Source organism: Pipistrellus kuhlii, unplaced genomic scaffold, assembly GCF_014108245.1.
Source record: "Pipistrellus kuhlii isolate mPipKuh1 unplaced genomic scaffold, mPipKuh1.p scaffold_m20_p_4, whole genome shotgun sequence".
Classification (NCBI taxonomy): Eukaryota; Metazoa; Chordata; class Mammalia; order Chiroptera; family Vespertilionidae; genus Pipistrellus; species Pipistrellus kuhlii.
In genome coordinates this window covers 33,117,998-33,131,275 of record NW_023425540.1, presented here as the reverse complement: position 1 = coordinate 33,131,275, position 13,278 = coordinate 33,117,998, and the positions used below count along the sequence as shown (strand labels likewise).

The following is a 13,278-nucleotide window of genomic DNA, read 5'->3' as shown; positions in this document are numbered from 1 at the left end:
ACTAGGGTAATGTTTTCATCAATTTACTATAAGTAAAGAAATCATCAATTGTTGGCTTTTACTCACTGCAAATACCTCCCTCCCATTAAGTAACTTAATATCTTCAAAAAAATGCATATATGCAAATCAGAGAAAAAAATACTTCTTTACTAAACATATAACTCAACTCATTTTCTACAGTAACATTCCAAGAATTCATATTGCTCCTAAAGATAACACATTCAAAAGCTGAATCATTTTGTTCAACTCTCCAGCAAAATTACTCATTTACAAACTACCACCACTACTATATCACTGTGCTAGTGTTAACCAAGTAGTTTTTAACAGTTTCCTATTAACAATTACCTGTTTCATCCTGGGTATGTTCACCTGTGGTCATTTCCTAAAAGAGGAAAAGTAATATCTTATTTAGTTTCCCAAATTATTTGTTCTATATCTCAAAAAACACTATGTTGTACAGATCTATCTGTTTTTAATTGCAATAGAGTGGGAACTGGTTCCCCCCCTTAATTATAATTATTCATAAAATTGGATAAACAAGAACAGAAATAATTAAAAAGCCGTCTTTTGTCTATTGCTCCTTATTTTACCTTTTCTTTGTATATGTACAAATTTTAATTATGATTATATTGCAATATGCATCTACCATTCTTACTTTAGTTCTTCACTTCATAAACCTTCAGCTTTAGTCATAGCTGGCATAGTTTTGACTCAATGGAAACCATAGTCTGGAAAATATCACAATTTTTTTACACTACTAAGAAGTTACAGGACTGATGTCCAGCATGACAGCATAAGGAGCTCTGCTGACAATCTCCCCATTGAAAATGGTGAAATTTATTTAAAAGCAACCATTAAGGCCTCTGGAAATGATCCTAAGAGCATAGAATGAAAGATCATTTATTCATGAAAACACAAAACATTAAAATGGATGCTTACAACTGACAATACATTCAAATTTTCTTCTTGTTTCATTTCCTGTGTGGTCACATCTGTGTTTGAGAGCTGATGTTCATCAACAGTTATGAATCCGATATCTGGGACATTCACGGTTATTTCAAGCTGACAAAATGAAAAGTCTTATGATTTCATAGTGGCATACTATATACAAACAAACAAGTAAAATAAAATGGTAAACTAAAAAAATAATCCAGATTCATACACAATTAAAAAACTGAATAGTCATTTTTACATTGATTTGACATCAACTTGGCAAAAATAAAACATGTAAGGCTTTTGAGGGGCCTGAGAGTCTTATAACCAGTAAGCAACTTTTACAAGGCTAATCTTCCTAGTACCTAGCATTTAATTTTCCATTATCCCCACTTTGTTCCTACTTTGACATAATTAATCTCATCAGTCTGTTAGCATTTATGGAGTGCTTCCTAAAAATTAGAGGGCTACAGCTGAATGAGACAAGTTTGGTCCCTGCCCTCAAGGAACTCCCAATCTAAGAAAAACAGATATATAATCAACTAACTATACACTGTCTTAAGTACTATAATAGAGATCAGTTGAAAGCTCTTAAATATATACTAGAGGCCCAGTGCATGAATTCGTGCACCAGTGAGGTCCCTTGGCCTGGCCTCCGAGATCAGGCCAAAACCAGCTAACCAAGTGGTCCTGGTTTGCAAGAGGGTGCAGGCCAGGCTGAGGGACTCCACCAGTGCACTGGAGTCATGGAGAGACGAGGGAGGTTGGCCAGTTGGAGAGGGGCCACGGGAGGGCTCTAGGGCATGTCCAGCCCATCTCACCCAGTCCTAATTGGCCAGACCCCAGCAGCAAGCTAACCTACCAGTCGAAGTGTCTGCCCCCTGGTGGTCAGTGCACATCTTAGTGAGTGGTTGAGTGACCTTAGCATATCATTAGCATATTATGCTTTGATTGGTTGAACAGCCAACTGGTCAACTGGACACTTAGCACATTAGGCTTTTATTATATAGGATATTACCCTCTCCCGCAACCTAAAACCTGTATCATTCTTGATAGCCATGTCAATGGCTATGTAAAATCATGAGTTTATTCACATTTACCCTTCCTTTAGCAGTGTTACTGGTCAAAGATCCCTATAATCCTGGAACTAAAAATATTAAGATTTCTCTCTTAGATTACATTTAAGACAGTGTGGCTCTTATTCCCTTAATAACAGAAAGAAGTTGGTTTGGACCTCCATCCATAAATGTAAATTTATAGATTCAGTAATCCATTAATGCTGGGTAACTTAACATTATTTGAATTGTTTTATATATCCTACTTCTTTTATTATCACCATCAATACCATCTCAGTTTACTTCTGATTCTGTTCCAAATGACTCAGAAACTATCATGAGTACTTACTACAAAATTGATTGATATATGCTACTCTATAAGCCACAAAAATCATTGAAAATTGAGTCAAAACAGAAAACTTTGAAGTTACAAAGTTGAAATATTAGACCTAGAGGCAAAGGAGTAAGGAGCTTTTATAATAAAGTATTGTAAGTTAAGGTAGTATGTTCCTCCATCTCACATCCATTAGGATGGCAAGTATCCAAAAAAAAAAAAAGAAAGAGAATAACAAGTGTTGACGAGGATGCGAAGAAATGAGAACCTCTGTACACCATGTACAATGAGGCAGCTGCTACGGGAAACAGTTTGGTGGTTGCTAAAACAAAAATAAAAATGGGCCATGGCCAGTATGGCTCAGTTGTTTGAGCATTGTCCCATGCACCATGAGGGTGCCAGTTTGATTCCAGTTCAGGGCATATGCCCGGGTTGTGGGTTTTATCCCCAATGATGGGTACACAGGAGGCGATGTTTCTCTCACTGGCATTTCTATATTTTTTCTTTCTTCTTCCCTTTCTTCTTCTTCTTTTTCTTCTTCTTCCTCTTCTTCTCTCCCTATCTCCCTCTCTCCCCTTCATCACCCTTCCTCTCTTCTCTCTCAAAAATCAATAAAAACAATTTTTTAAAAAATCAGTGAAAATTAAAATTTAAAAAAATTAAACTAAATTTATAATTTACCATATGATCCAGCAATTCCACTTCTAGTTATATTCCCCCAAAAAAATTAAAAGCAGGAGTTAGAAGAGATATTTGTACACCCATATTCATAGCAGCATTCTTTATATTATCCAAAAGGTGGTAGTAACCCAACTGTCCACTAACAGATGAATAAACAAAATGTGGAATGGAATATTATTCATCCTTTAAAGAGGAGGACATTCTGGCACATGATCAAACATAGATGAACCTTGAAAACATTATGCTAAATGAAACAAACTATTAACAAAAACGACAAATACTGTACAAGAAATACTACACAAGGTACTTAAAGTCATAGAGACAAAAGTGGAATGGTGGTAAGCACAACCTAAAGGGGCAAAGGTAATGGGGAATTATTGTTAGATACGTACAGAGTTTTAGTTTTACAAGATAAAAAATGTTCTGGGGATAGATGGTGATGATGGGATAGCACAATGAAATGAATATACTTAATGCCACTGAACTATACACTCAAAAATGGTTAACATGGTAAATTTTATGTTATGTGTATTTTACTACATTTAAAAGTATATAGATATATGTCTCTTCTACCTTGTCTACTATCCAGAACTCAGCCTAAGCCGATAAAAATTAATTTGGTAGAGTTAATTTAGATAATGAAGTCTACAAATCCTAATATTCAATAAGAGAAGAAAAAGTGATCCACTAAGATAAAAATACAAGTAAGACAAAGTCCCAAGCACTCAAAAAAGAAACTACCTCTTCCATCGTTTCCTCAATATGAGTAGAAACAGGTTCAGGAGATCTGAGACCAACAGGTACAAACACTGGAGCTTTGTTTATTTCTTCTGGAGCAAGATGATAGCTTTCTTCTTCATAGACAGATTCAAAATCCTCACCATCATCTTCATCTTCTTCCTGGGAAGCCCTAAGAGTCACCAGCATGGCCTTGGGAGCTCTGGGTTCCTTCTTAGAAGTCTTACTCCGAATTCGTTTTGATCCACGCCCTTTGTTGACAGTTGGTTTGATCTTTCGATGCATTCTCCTTTCAGTATGATCCATCTCATATCCGGAAGCAGAAGAGATAGCTGTTCTTTGATTGAGAGCAATTTTAGAGTAATTTGATTCTTTTAATAGTTGTGAATGGCTGGAGGTTTAATCAAAATTACAACATAGTCACTGCACACACAGGATAATTTTATTAAAAACCAAACTTTTACACTGAAATCCCAACTCAAGCCTTAAAATGAACACTCCCACCACTCATTCTGTCAAAAATTTATACTGTGAAAAGAAAACACTTACTATTAGTTTCTCATTCAGCGTTATCTGAATATAAAAACATAAATAAATACAATTCTTAAAAAATAAATAAATGTCCTAGTTATCTACCCACAAATTTTTCATAGTAAGTTTTATTTCTGGGCCATTTCCCCTCTTGCTACAGAAGTGGAGATAAAACACAAGACTGGAAATTATCAGAGGAAAAAGGAATGACAGTCAATGGGCCAATAAATACAGAATAGGAGGTTAAAAAGTGATACTGGTTATTCTTATTGGGTAAACAGATTAGGATAAAAGAAAAAAAGAGGAGGCAAAAAAATCCATCAAAACAATGTTGGTTTTAAGAACTAAGTTCCCTTCCACGTTTCTTGAAAATGACAGAAGAGGGTACCCTTCACCTATGTTTGTGCCCCTATTTGAACTAGTACTCTAATTATTAAGGTACTGCACGCAACTCTTTGGTCAGGCTTCTTCATATCTACCATACTTAATACCCAAAGATTTTAAATGTAGGATAAAGAAAATCTTCCCAAAAAGATCCAAAGGAAGTAAATATTCAGTGAATAAAATCAAAAGGGAAGAGAAATAGACCTATCAATAAAAAACAATATACACTTCTGTTAACAAGATATCTTACTCTATTAATAAATTAAAGTAGGACATCCATAAAGAATAGATTTTTATTTCTTCTGCTGAAAGTAGTTATGTAAAATTTTACCTTGCTAATTTACTGAGATGCTGCTCTTCAACAACTGGAGACACAGAATTATCCCCTTCAGTTTTCTGTCCAACACTTCCCGATGGTCCAACTTCTGATTGAAGGTCTTTCTTGGCCAAACCAGCCTCTTCAGAACCTACACAATCTTTTCTTGCTGAAACCTCCACAGATGTTAGAAGTTCAGCTTTTTCCTTCAATTTAAGAAGAAACAGCTAATATTACCACAAAAAAAATCTTTAGGGCAATTTGATTTGGTAGTTTGACCTAGAGTTCCAAACTTGCTTACACACACACACACACACACACACACACACACACACACACCATGACTGGTTTCTAAGTTTTTATAATATTAGAATGCCACTCAATTTTTGTGAAAATGACAATACAAAATTAAATATTTTTAATGTTTTTCATGATCCTGACAAAATACAGCCCACTGATAAAAATTATATATTTTAAAACTTACCTTTTGAAGGAGCTGGATGTCAGAATCTCCTTGCTGCAGCAAATTATCTTCTGGCCTCCAGGCCTCACCCGGATCTGCTCTGTCTTTTTCTATAACTCTTTCCTCTTTCTTATCATGTGCTCTTCCCAAATTTGGCTCAGGGTTTTGGAACTGCCTTCTTATCAATTGTGCTGGACTAGAAACACAAGTTTTCTGTTCATTTCTAGAATGAAGTACAAATCATCTTGAAGAACAAAAATCAGAATTCTTTTTTAATGTACCAGTTGTTAAACAATTTTTTATACAAACCAATCGTATGTTCAAAGGACTATATGTAAATTGGCTATGCTGATATGAAAGGAAGAACATAAATGCTTTTGCAGTATAACATCCATTTTCTGTATAGCCTGGGAAACAGGACTGAAGGGTCCCCAGTTCGATTCTGGCCAAGGGCACATGCCTGGGTTGCGGGCTTGATCCCCAGTGTGGGGTGTGCAGAGGCAGCACATCAATGATTTCTCTCATCACTGATATTTCTATCTCTTTCCTACTCCCTTCTCTCTGAAATAAAAAAAGTGTGTGTGTGTGTGTGTGTGTGTGTGTGTGTGTATGTATATATATATATACATACACACACACACACACACACACACACACACATATATATATGTTTTGTTTTTTTTTAAGAAAAAAAAGCAGAAAAAAAAAAAAATCTAGTTCATGCCCTAGCCGGTTTGGCTCCGTGGATAGAGCGTCGGCCTGCGGACTGAAGGGTCCCGGGTTCAATTCTCGTCAAGGGCACATGCCCAGGTTGCCGGCTCGATCCCCAGTGGGAATCAATAAAAATATTTTTTTTAAATATTCTAGTTAATAATTATTATTTTATACTTTCATAAAAATTTCAAGATATGAAGTTATATAAAATTAATTATGTAAAAACCCAACCTTTATCTTTGGAAAGTTTAATGTTTTCTGATTTAAAGACACACTCACCTCATCTTTTTATCTAAAACATCAATTTTGTTAATATGAAGGTTTTCTAGAAGAGTCACGTGACTCTGATTTTCATACATTCTTCCTTCAGAAACTTTAGAGGACATATCTTCAATTTCAGTTCCAATTTGATAATTTGGCTGAAATGACAAAACCATATTTGTGTATTTTTTTAAAACAACAGAATATACCTTCTAAAATATTTTGAACATTAAGAAAGGCATTTAGTTTTTTAAAATGAAGATTCAAACTGGATATGTTCATAATCACCTAATTTAGAAAGTTTAAGAGATTTTTGTAGTAATATGTTTAAATGATGCTTTTAAAAGTACATAACCATCTGTTATGAATTACCCCCCCAACAAAAAGAAGTTTAATGTTGTTGTTTTTAAAGAATCAGGAGGGCCGAAACCGGTATGGCTCAGTGGATAGAGCATCAGCCTGTGGACTGAAGGGTCCCGGGTTCGATTCCAGTTAAGGGCATGTACCTTGGTTGCGGGCACTTCCCCAGTGGGGGGTATGCAAGAGGCAGCTGATCGATGTTTCTCTCTCATCGATGTTTCTAACTTTCTATCCCTCTCCCTTCCTCTCTGTGAAAAATTAATAAAATATATTTTTTTAAAAGAATATTTATATATATATAAAAAAAAAAAAGAATCAGGAGGTTCAAATAAAAATTACAATCACCTTAAATCTAGATTTTTACTATAACAGAGAAAAGGACAGAAAAACAAGAACTGTTGAAATGGACATTACATTACTAAGATTTGCTTCTAATATCACAAGAGCCATCAGTAAGAAATGGTTTAACTATCAGAATGTTTATGCAGCAGTTAAAAATAATGTATCCCTGTATTCTTGACAGAAAATATATTTAAAAAAAGTATTCACAAAAAAACATGCATGTAATCTTTCAGTGTTTAAATTTACATATGTATCCACATATGCATGCATGGGGATACATCTAGTAATATACAACAACAGTTTTTCAGTGGTAATCTCATGGTGGTCAGATTTGGGATAGTTATTATTTTGTATTGATTGAAGATTTTCACAATGAGTAGTTCTTTAGTAAGGAAAAAAATAAAATTATATTTACTTTTTTTAAAATTCAGAATGGTAAATCTGAAACAAAACTAGATATATTATGTAATCACTGAATAGAGTAAGTGTCAAATTACATAAGACAAACCTGAGCTATCATTTAATGTTTTAATTTGAATTAAAAGGCTCAACTTGATTATGTAACAATAACTCACCACATTCAGTAATTTCTTTTCAGTTTCATCTTTTTGTAATTTTGTCCTTTCTTTTTCAACTATGCCTTCAGCTTCACCTTTTTCTTCCATTTGCCTATGTCCAGCCTTTTTTATGTTTGGTCTAGGTCTCTGAAGGCGGCCCCTAACTGGTCGAGTAGTATGGATAATACTTTCCTTCATTTCTTGTTGAAAAGTGTTTATATTATTATGATTCCTAGAGAGAAGGACAAAGAAAAATAGAGGAACTTGACTGTAAAAAGATGAAAACTATAAAAATGTAAAATTTAAGAATCCTCTAATAAAATTACCCTCTCAATAACAATTTACTTTCTGATTATAAATATACCTTTTTTTATAAAAGGACATATTATTTCAATTATTAAAAGGTAATGAGCCCTAGCCAGTTTGCTTAGTGGCTAGAGCGTTGGCCAGCAAACTGAAGGGTCCCAAGTTCGATACCACCCGGTCAAGGGCACATACTAGTACCTCGGTTGAAGGCTCGATCCCCAGCCCCAGGTCTGGTTGCATGTGGGAAGCAACCAATCGATGTGTCTCTTTTACATCGATGTTTCTCTGTCTCTCCCTCTCCCTTTCACTCTAAAACTCAATTAAAAAAATATCCTTGGGTGAGGATTTAAAGAAAAAAAAGGTAATGAATTTATATGAGGTACCTACAATATTCCCATTCATAGAAAGAAAGTGCGATCCTGGTTGCCAAGACCTGGAGAAAGGGAGGAAAAGGGAGCTTTGTTCAATGGGTACAGACTTTTAGGTTGGGAAAATAAAGTCCTGGAGATGGATGGTGGCAATGGTCGCACAATGTGAATGTACTTAATGCCATTAGACTGTATACTTTAAAAAATGGTTAAAAACTAAGTGTTATGTACTATGTGTTTTACCACAATTTTTAAAATATATTTTTTTATTAATTTCAGAGGGGAAGAGAGAGGGAGAGGTAGAATGATGAGAGACAATCAAGGATTGGCTGCCTTCTACATGCCCCGCACTGGGGATTGAGCCTGCAACTCGAGCATGTGCCCCTGACTGGAATCGAACCCACGACCCTTCAGTCTGTAGGCCAACACTCTATCCACTGAGCCAAAACGGCTAGGGCTTTTACCACAATATTTTAAAACACAAATAATAACTTATATACATATATTTCTTAAATGTATTGCTTTGTATAAAATCTTAAGCAATAAACAGTGAGCATAAGCAGACAAGCATAAAAAGGTGTTGAACTCAATCTGATTTTCAATTTTACAGGCAGTCTGCCATATAAATACTAATAAACCAAGTACAAAATTCTTTATATTCACTGTTAAAATACATTAATACATCTTAATTTTAAAAAAAGAAATATTTGAAATAATTCTGTCTTATTTTAGATTTTCAAAGGACTATCATTGTTTACCCAATAGAAACAGGTAATTCCTTTTCCTGGGCTTGTGTAGACTGAGAGGCCTCTTCAGATTCACAAACACTTGAAGGTGAAAGGTTCTTTTCTATCAGTTCACATGGTAACATCCCAGCCTCCTCCTGCCTATGATCTGATCTGTCTCTTTCTTTTGATGTCATCAGAGAAGACGCATCCTAGAAAGAGATTAAAAATCATTTCATTGAGGATGGTAAAAGAATAGGGAAATAGGAAATTTCATATACTATTAGAATAATAAATTTGTATAGTCTTTGTAGCGAAGAATAGAACAGATCTATTAAAAATTTTATTTTCCAGCTATTCTACTTCTAGAAATGTATCTTATAAAAATATTCAAATAAGTACCAAAAAATGATATAAAAGGATATTTATTATAGCAATATTGTGTGTGTGTGTCTCGCCGCAAAAAGAGAGAGAGAGAGAGAGAGAGAGAGAGAGAGAGAGAGAGAGAGAGAGAGAGAGATTGGTGATTCAATTTCCAGTCAGGGCACATGCCCAGATTGCATGCTTGAACCCCCGGAGAGGGGCATGCCAGAGGCAGCCAATCAATGTTTCTCTCACATCAGTGTTTCTTTCTCTCCCTCTCCCTTCTTCTCTCTCTAAAACAGGGTGGGAAACATAAGGCCTGCAAATTCATTTGGTCTGGCCCTGCCAAAGCATTAAGCCTGCATTAACTAAATGTTTGCAGGCTAATTTTAAGTTGATAATTTTGTATGGCCCGAGAATGATGTTATAAATATCCAAATGGCCCCTGAGAAAAAAGGTTCCCCAACTTTGCTTTAAAAAGGCAATTTAAAAATCTTAAATAAAAAAAGTGTCAGTGAGTAGATTCAAAATTGCTACATGATTAACTTGGCAAGGACAGATGGAACATTATAGAGGACTTTCATTATTTAGAGTCTATATTTTTTCCAATTTGGAAGTTTTATAATCAATAAAATAATTAATAAAAAAGTGATTTATCTTTTAGAATATAAGATTAGAAGAATAAAATACAAATGTTCAAGTACAATAAGAACTAAGTATTTTAAGATGCAAAATAAAAATTTTAATTCAAAGTATTGTACTTTACATACTTAGAATACTCAATTTATGAGTGCTATTTCATTTCAAAGTTTGTTTTTTATATATTTTTATTAATTTCAGAAAGGAAGGGAAAAGAAAAGAGAGAAAAAGAAACATCAATAATCCCAGAGAATAGCTGAAACCGGTTTGGCCCAGTGGACAGAGCGTCGGCCTGCGGACTGAAAGGTCCCAGGTTCAATTCCGGTCAAGGGTATGTACCTTGGTTGCCAGCACATCCCCAGTAAGGGGTGTGCAAGAAGCAGCTGATAATGATTCTCTCTCATCGATGTTTCTAACTCTCTACTCCTCTCTCTTCCTCTCTGTAAAAAAATCAATAAAATATATTTTAAATAAATAAATAAATAAATAATCCCAGAGAATCATTGATCTGCTGCCTCCTGCATGCCCCCTACTGGGGGTCTAGCCGGCAACCCACGCATATGCCCTTGACCAGACTCGAACCCAGGACCCTTCAGTACGCAGGCTGACACTATATCCATTGAGCCAAACCAGCTAGGGTGGTTTGCTGTTGTTTTTTAAAAAATATATTATTGATTTCAGAAGGAAGGGAGAGGAAGAGAGATGGAAACATCAACGATGAGAGATAATCATCGATTTATTGCCTAAGGCATAACATCTACTGGAAATTGAGTCTGCCAACCCAGCATGTGCCCTCACAGAGAATTGAAATACAACTTTCTGGTTCTTAGGTCAATGCTCAACCACCGAGTAACAATGCCTGGGCTCATTTCAAAGTTTTTGATGCTATATCACATAATCTTAATTTATGAACTAAGCAAGTAAAATATCTTCTTTAACTCTTACCAAACTCTTTGTTTTTAAATCCTCACCCAAGGATATGTATTTTTAATTGATTTTAGAGTAAGAAACGGAGAGAGAGAAAGAAAAAAAAAAATTGATGTGAGAAACATCGATTGGATCGAAGCCCCAACCTGGGTATGTGCCCTGACCAGGAATCGAACCTGAGACCTTTCAGTGCACGGGACAATGTTCCAAGAAACAGAGTCACACAGGTCAGGGCCATGCTCTTAACTTTCTATTTCACCTTCACAACAGAGTGAAAGAAAAAATTATCATTCCGCCGAAACCGGTTTGGCTCAGTGGTAGAGCGTCGGTCTGCGGACTGAAAGGTCCCGGGTTCGATTCCGGTCAAGGGCATGTATGTTGGCTGCGGGCACATCCCTGGTGGGGGATGTGCAGGAGGCGGCTAGTTGATGTTTCTCGCTCATTGACGTTTCTGGCTCTCTATCTCTCTCCCTTCCTCTCTGTAAAAAAATCAATTAAAAAATATATTTAAAAAAAAAATTATCATTCCCATTTCCCCTATAAAGAAATTGGTTCATCATTTGGCTATAATCACAAAGCAAACAAAGATCATAACTTGAACTACATGCAGCCCAGGCTTCTTAAATTCCTTCCATCACATACTTGCCCATCATAAAGATTTGAGATTCTTACACAAAATGTGGTACAATGAGGCACATTAAGTACAGCTACAACAAAATCACACATGGTAAAAATTGTATGAGGAAATACTTGTGAAATTTCAATTACAAGTGTTTTACTTTATTAAATAAAACAAAAGAGCCTCCATCTTAAATATCACTCACAGATTGAGAAGGGAGAGTGTTCATTTGTTCACCATCCTGTTGTATCATAATAGTCTCTATTTTATCCATTTCCAATTTCTTCCCAGGTACATGTTTTTCTGCTTCCATAGTTTCTCTTTTTAAAGTTGCTCTTGATAGGTTTGGTTTTGGTCTTTTGAATCGACTTCTCATAAAAGGTGCTGGCTTAAATGGCTTTTGTTCTTGAGGAAGAGATTTGCTTTTGGAACAAGGATTATCATGCTTTAGAATGAATTGAAGGGGCAGTGGGAGAGGAATCTTAAGACAACCTTAGAGACTGGATGTAAATATTTAATTCTGATTCTTAACAGGAAAACAAATTGGACCATTTGGTAGATTCTGAAAAAATGAGTGGTACAATCCAGATAGATATAAGCCTATGAATTATATCATCTTTACACAAAGAAAATATAGGTATGATTTAACAATATAAGTTATATATAACTGTTTGTAATTCTAACAAACTGTCAGAATATTCTCAATCCTCTCTCCCACTCTTCCCCAAACTAGCTTAAACTCTCTAACACTATGCTATAGATTATGTCTTGAAATCTTACTTAACATAATTGTAAATATAATTTTATATGCTTTTTCTTTAACAGCACACAGACCTACAAAATCATACCTTAAGTTAATATCTGAAAATTGCTCTGGAACATCTGCAGATGGTGTCCCCTGGTCTTCTGTTTTATCAAGTTCAGAAGTCTTCAAAGAAGTCTTCCAATGACTCAACTGGCTGGACACTTCCTTTTCAGTATTTCCCTTTTCCTCTACAGGTGTATGCACCACAGATAGGACTTCATTGCTAATGTTCTGGAAGAATAGTCACAGTAAATCAGCAATTATACAAGATTCCTTAAGCATCGCAAACAAAAATCCTACTATATTCTAAACACTTTTCTTTAAAAATTCAGAAGTTTCGTTTTTTTAATTTTTAAATAAAACAAAGTTCACAAATATTAAAACATAAAATTCTGTTAACTCTTCTTTACATATTGCATATTTATATTTCCAAGCCACAAATGCCATTGCTGTCCGTTCCAAAAAAAAAAAAAAGTCCTTGAAAATGTGTTGGAATAGGATGAACTTCAAATAACTGAAAACGTTTAATAAAAATAACTTTTAAAAGTGGAATAAATTGGGGTGGGACAGAAAAAAATGGAGAACAGCTGATACATTTATAGTCAAAAGAAATAATTCTGATTTCTTTTATTCCTTTTTATCTAAAAGAGTAACTTCAAATTGACATTAAGAATATCTTTTCCACAATTAAAAAATGTTTATTATTATTTTTTCTTCCAGGCTCCAAAACATAGAATTTAGGACTAAGAAAGACTTTGGGCTTTAGAGATTTTAAATATTGTTGGACTCAGAAATGCAATTATTTTTATAATGTTTCTCCGAAAGAGCATTATAAAAAATGTTTAGGGACGGAAAAG

At 34.9% G+C, this 13,278-nt stretch overlaps 1 protein-coding gene across 14 annotated transcripts in view; it reads right to left on the bottom strand.

The window, feature by feature from the left end:
• BDP1 (B double prime 1, subunit of RNA polymerase III transcription initiation factor IIIB) overlaps nucleotides 1-13,278 on the bottom strand; it is a 72,432-nt gene that overhangs the window by 18,208 nt on the left and 40,946 nt on the right. For 12 of the 14 annotated variants that reach the window (XR_004983167.2, XM_036411140.2, XM_036411149.2 and 9 more), the window contains 10 exons: nucleotides 12,465-12,652; nucleotides 11,822-12,038; nucleotides 9,102-9,280; nucleotides 7,688-7,901; nucleotides 6,429-6,568; nucleotides 5,457-5,658; nucleotides 4,988-5,178; nucleotides 3,745-4,132; nucleotides 940-1,062; nucleotides 346-382 (listed from right to left, as the gene is read on the bottom strand). Coding sequence is in view for 13 of the 14 variants with exons in the window: in XM_036411140.2 (XP_036267033.1) it covers nucleotides 346-382; nucleotides 940-1,062; nucleotides 3,745-4,132; nucleotides 4,988-5,178; nucleotides 5,457-5,658; nucleotides 6,429-6,568; nucleotides 7,688-7,901; nucleotides 9,102-9,280; nucleotides 11,822-12,038; nucleotides 12,465-12,652 (1,879 nt within the window). In the remaining variant the exon portion in view is untranslated. The remainder of the gene's footprint in view (nucleotides 1-345; nucleotides 383-939; nucleotides 1,063-3,744; nucleotides 4,133-4,987; nucleotides 5,179-5,456; nucleotides 5,659-6,428; nucleotides 6,569-7,687; nucleotides 7,902-9,101; nucleotides 9,281-11,821; nucleotides 12,039-12,464; nucleotides 12,653-13,278) is intronic. The other 2 variants (XM_036411146.2, XM_036411144.2) reach the window with 2 other exon arrangements.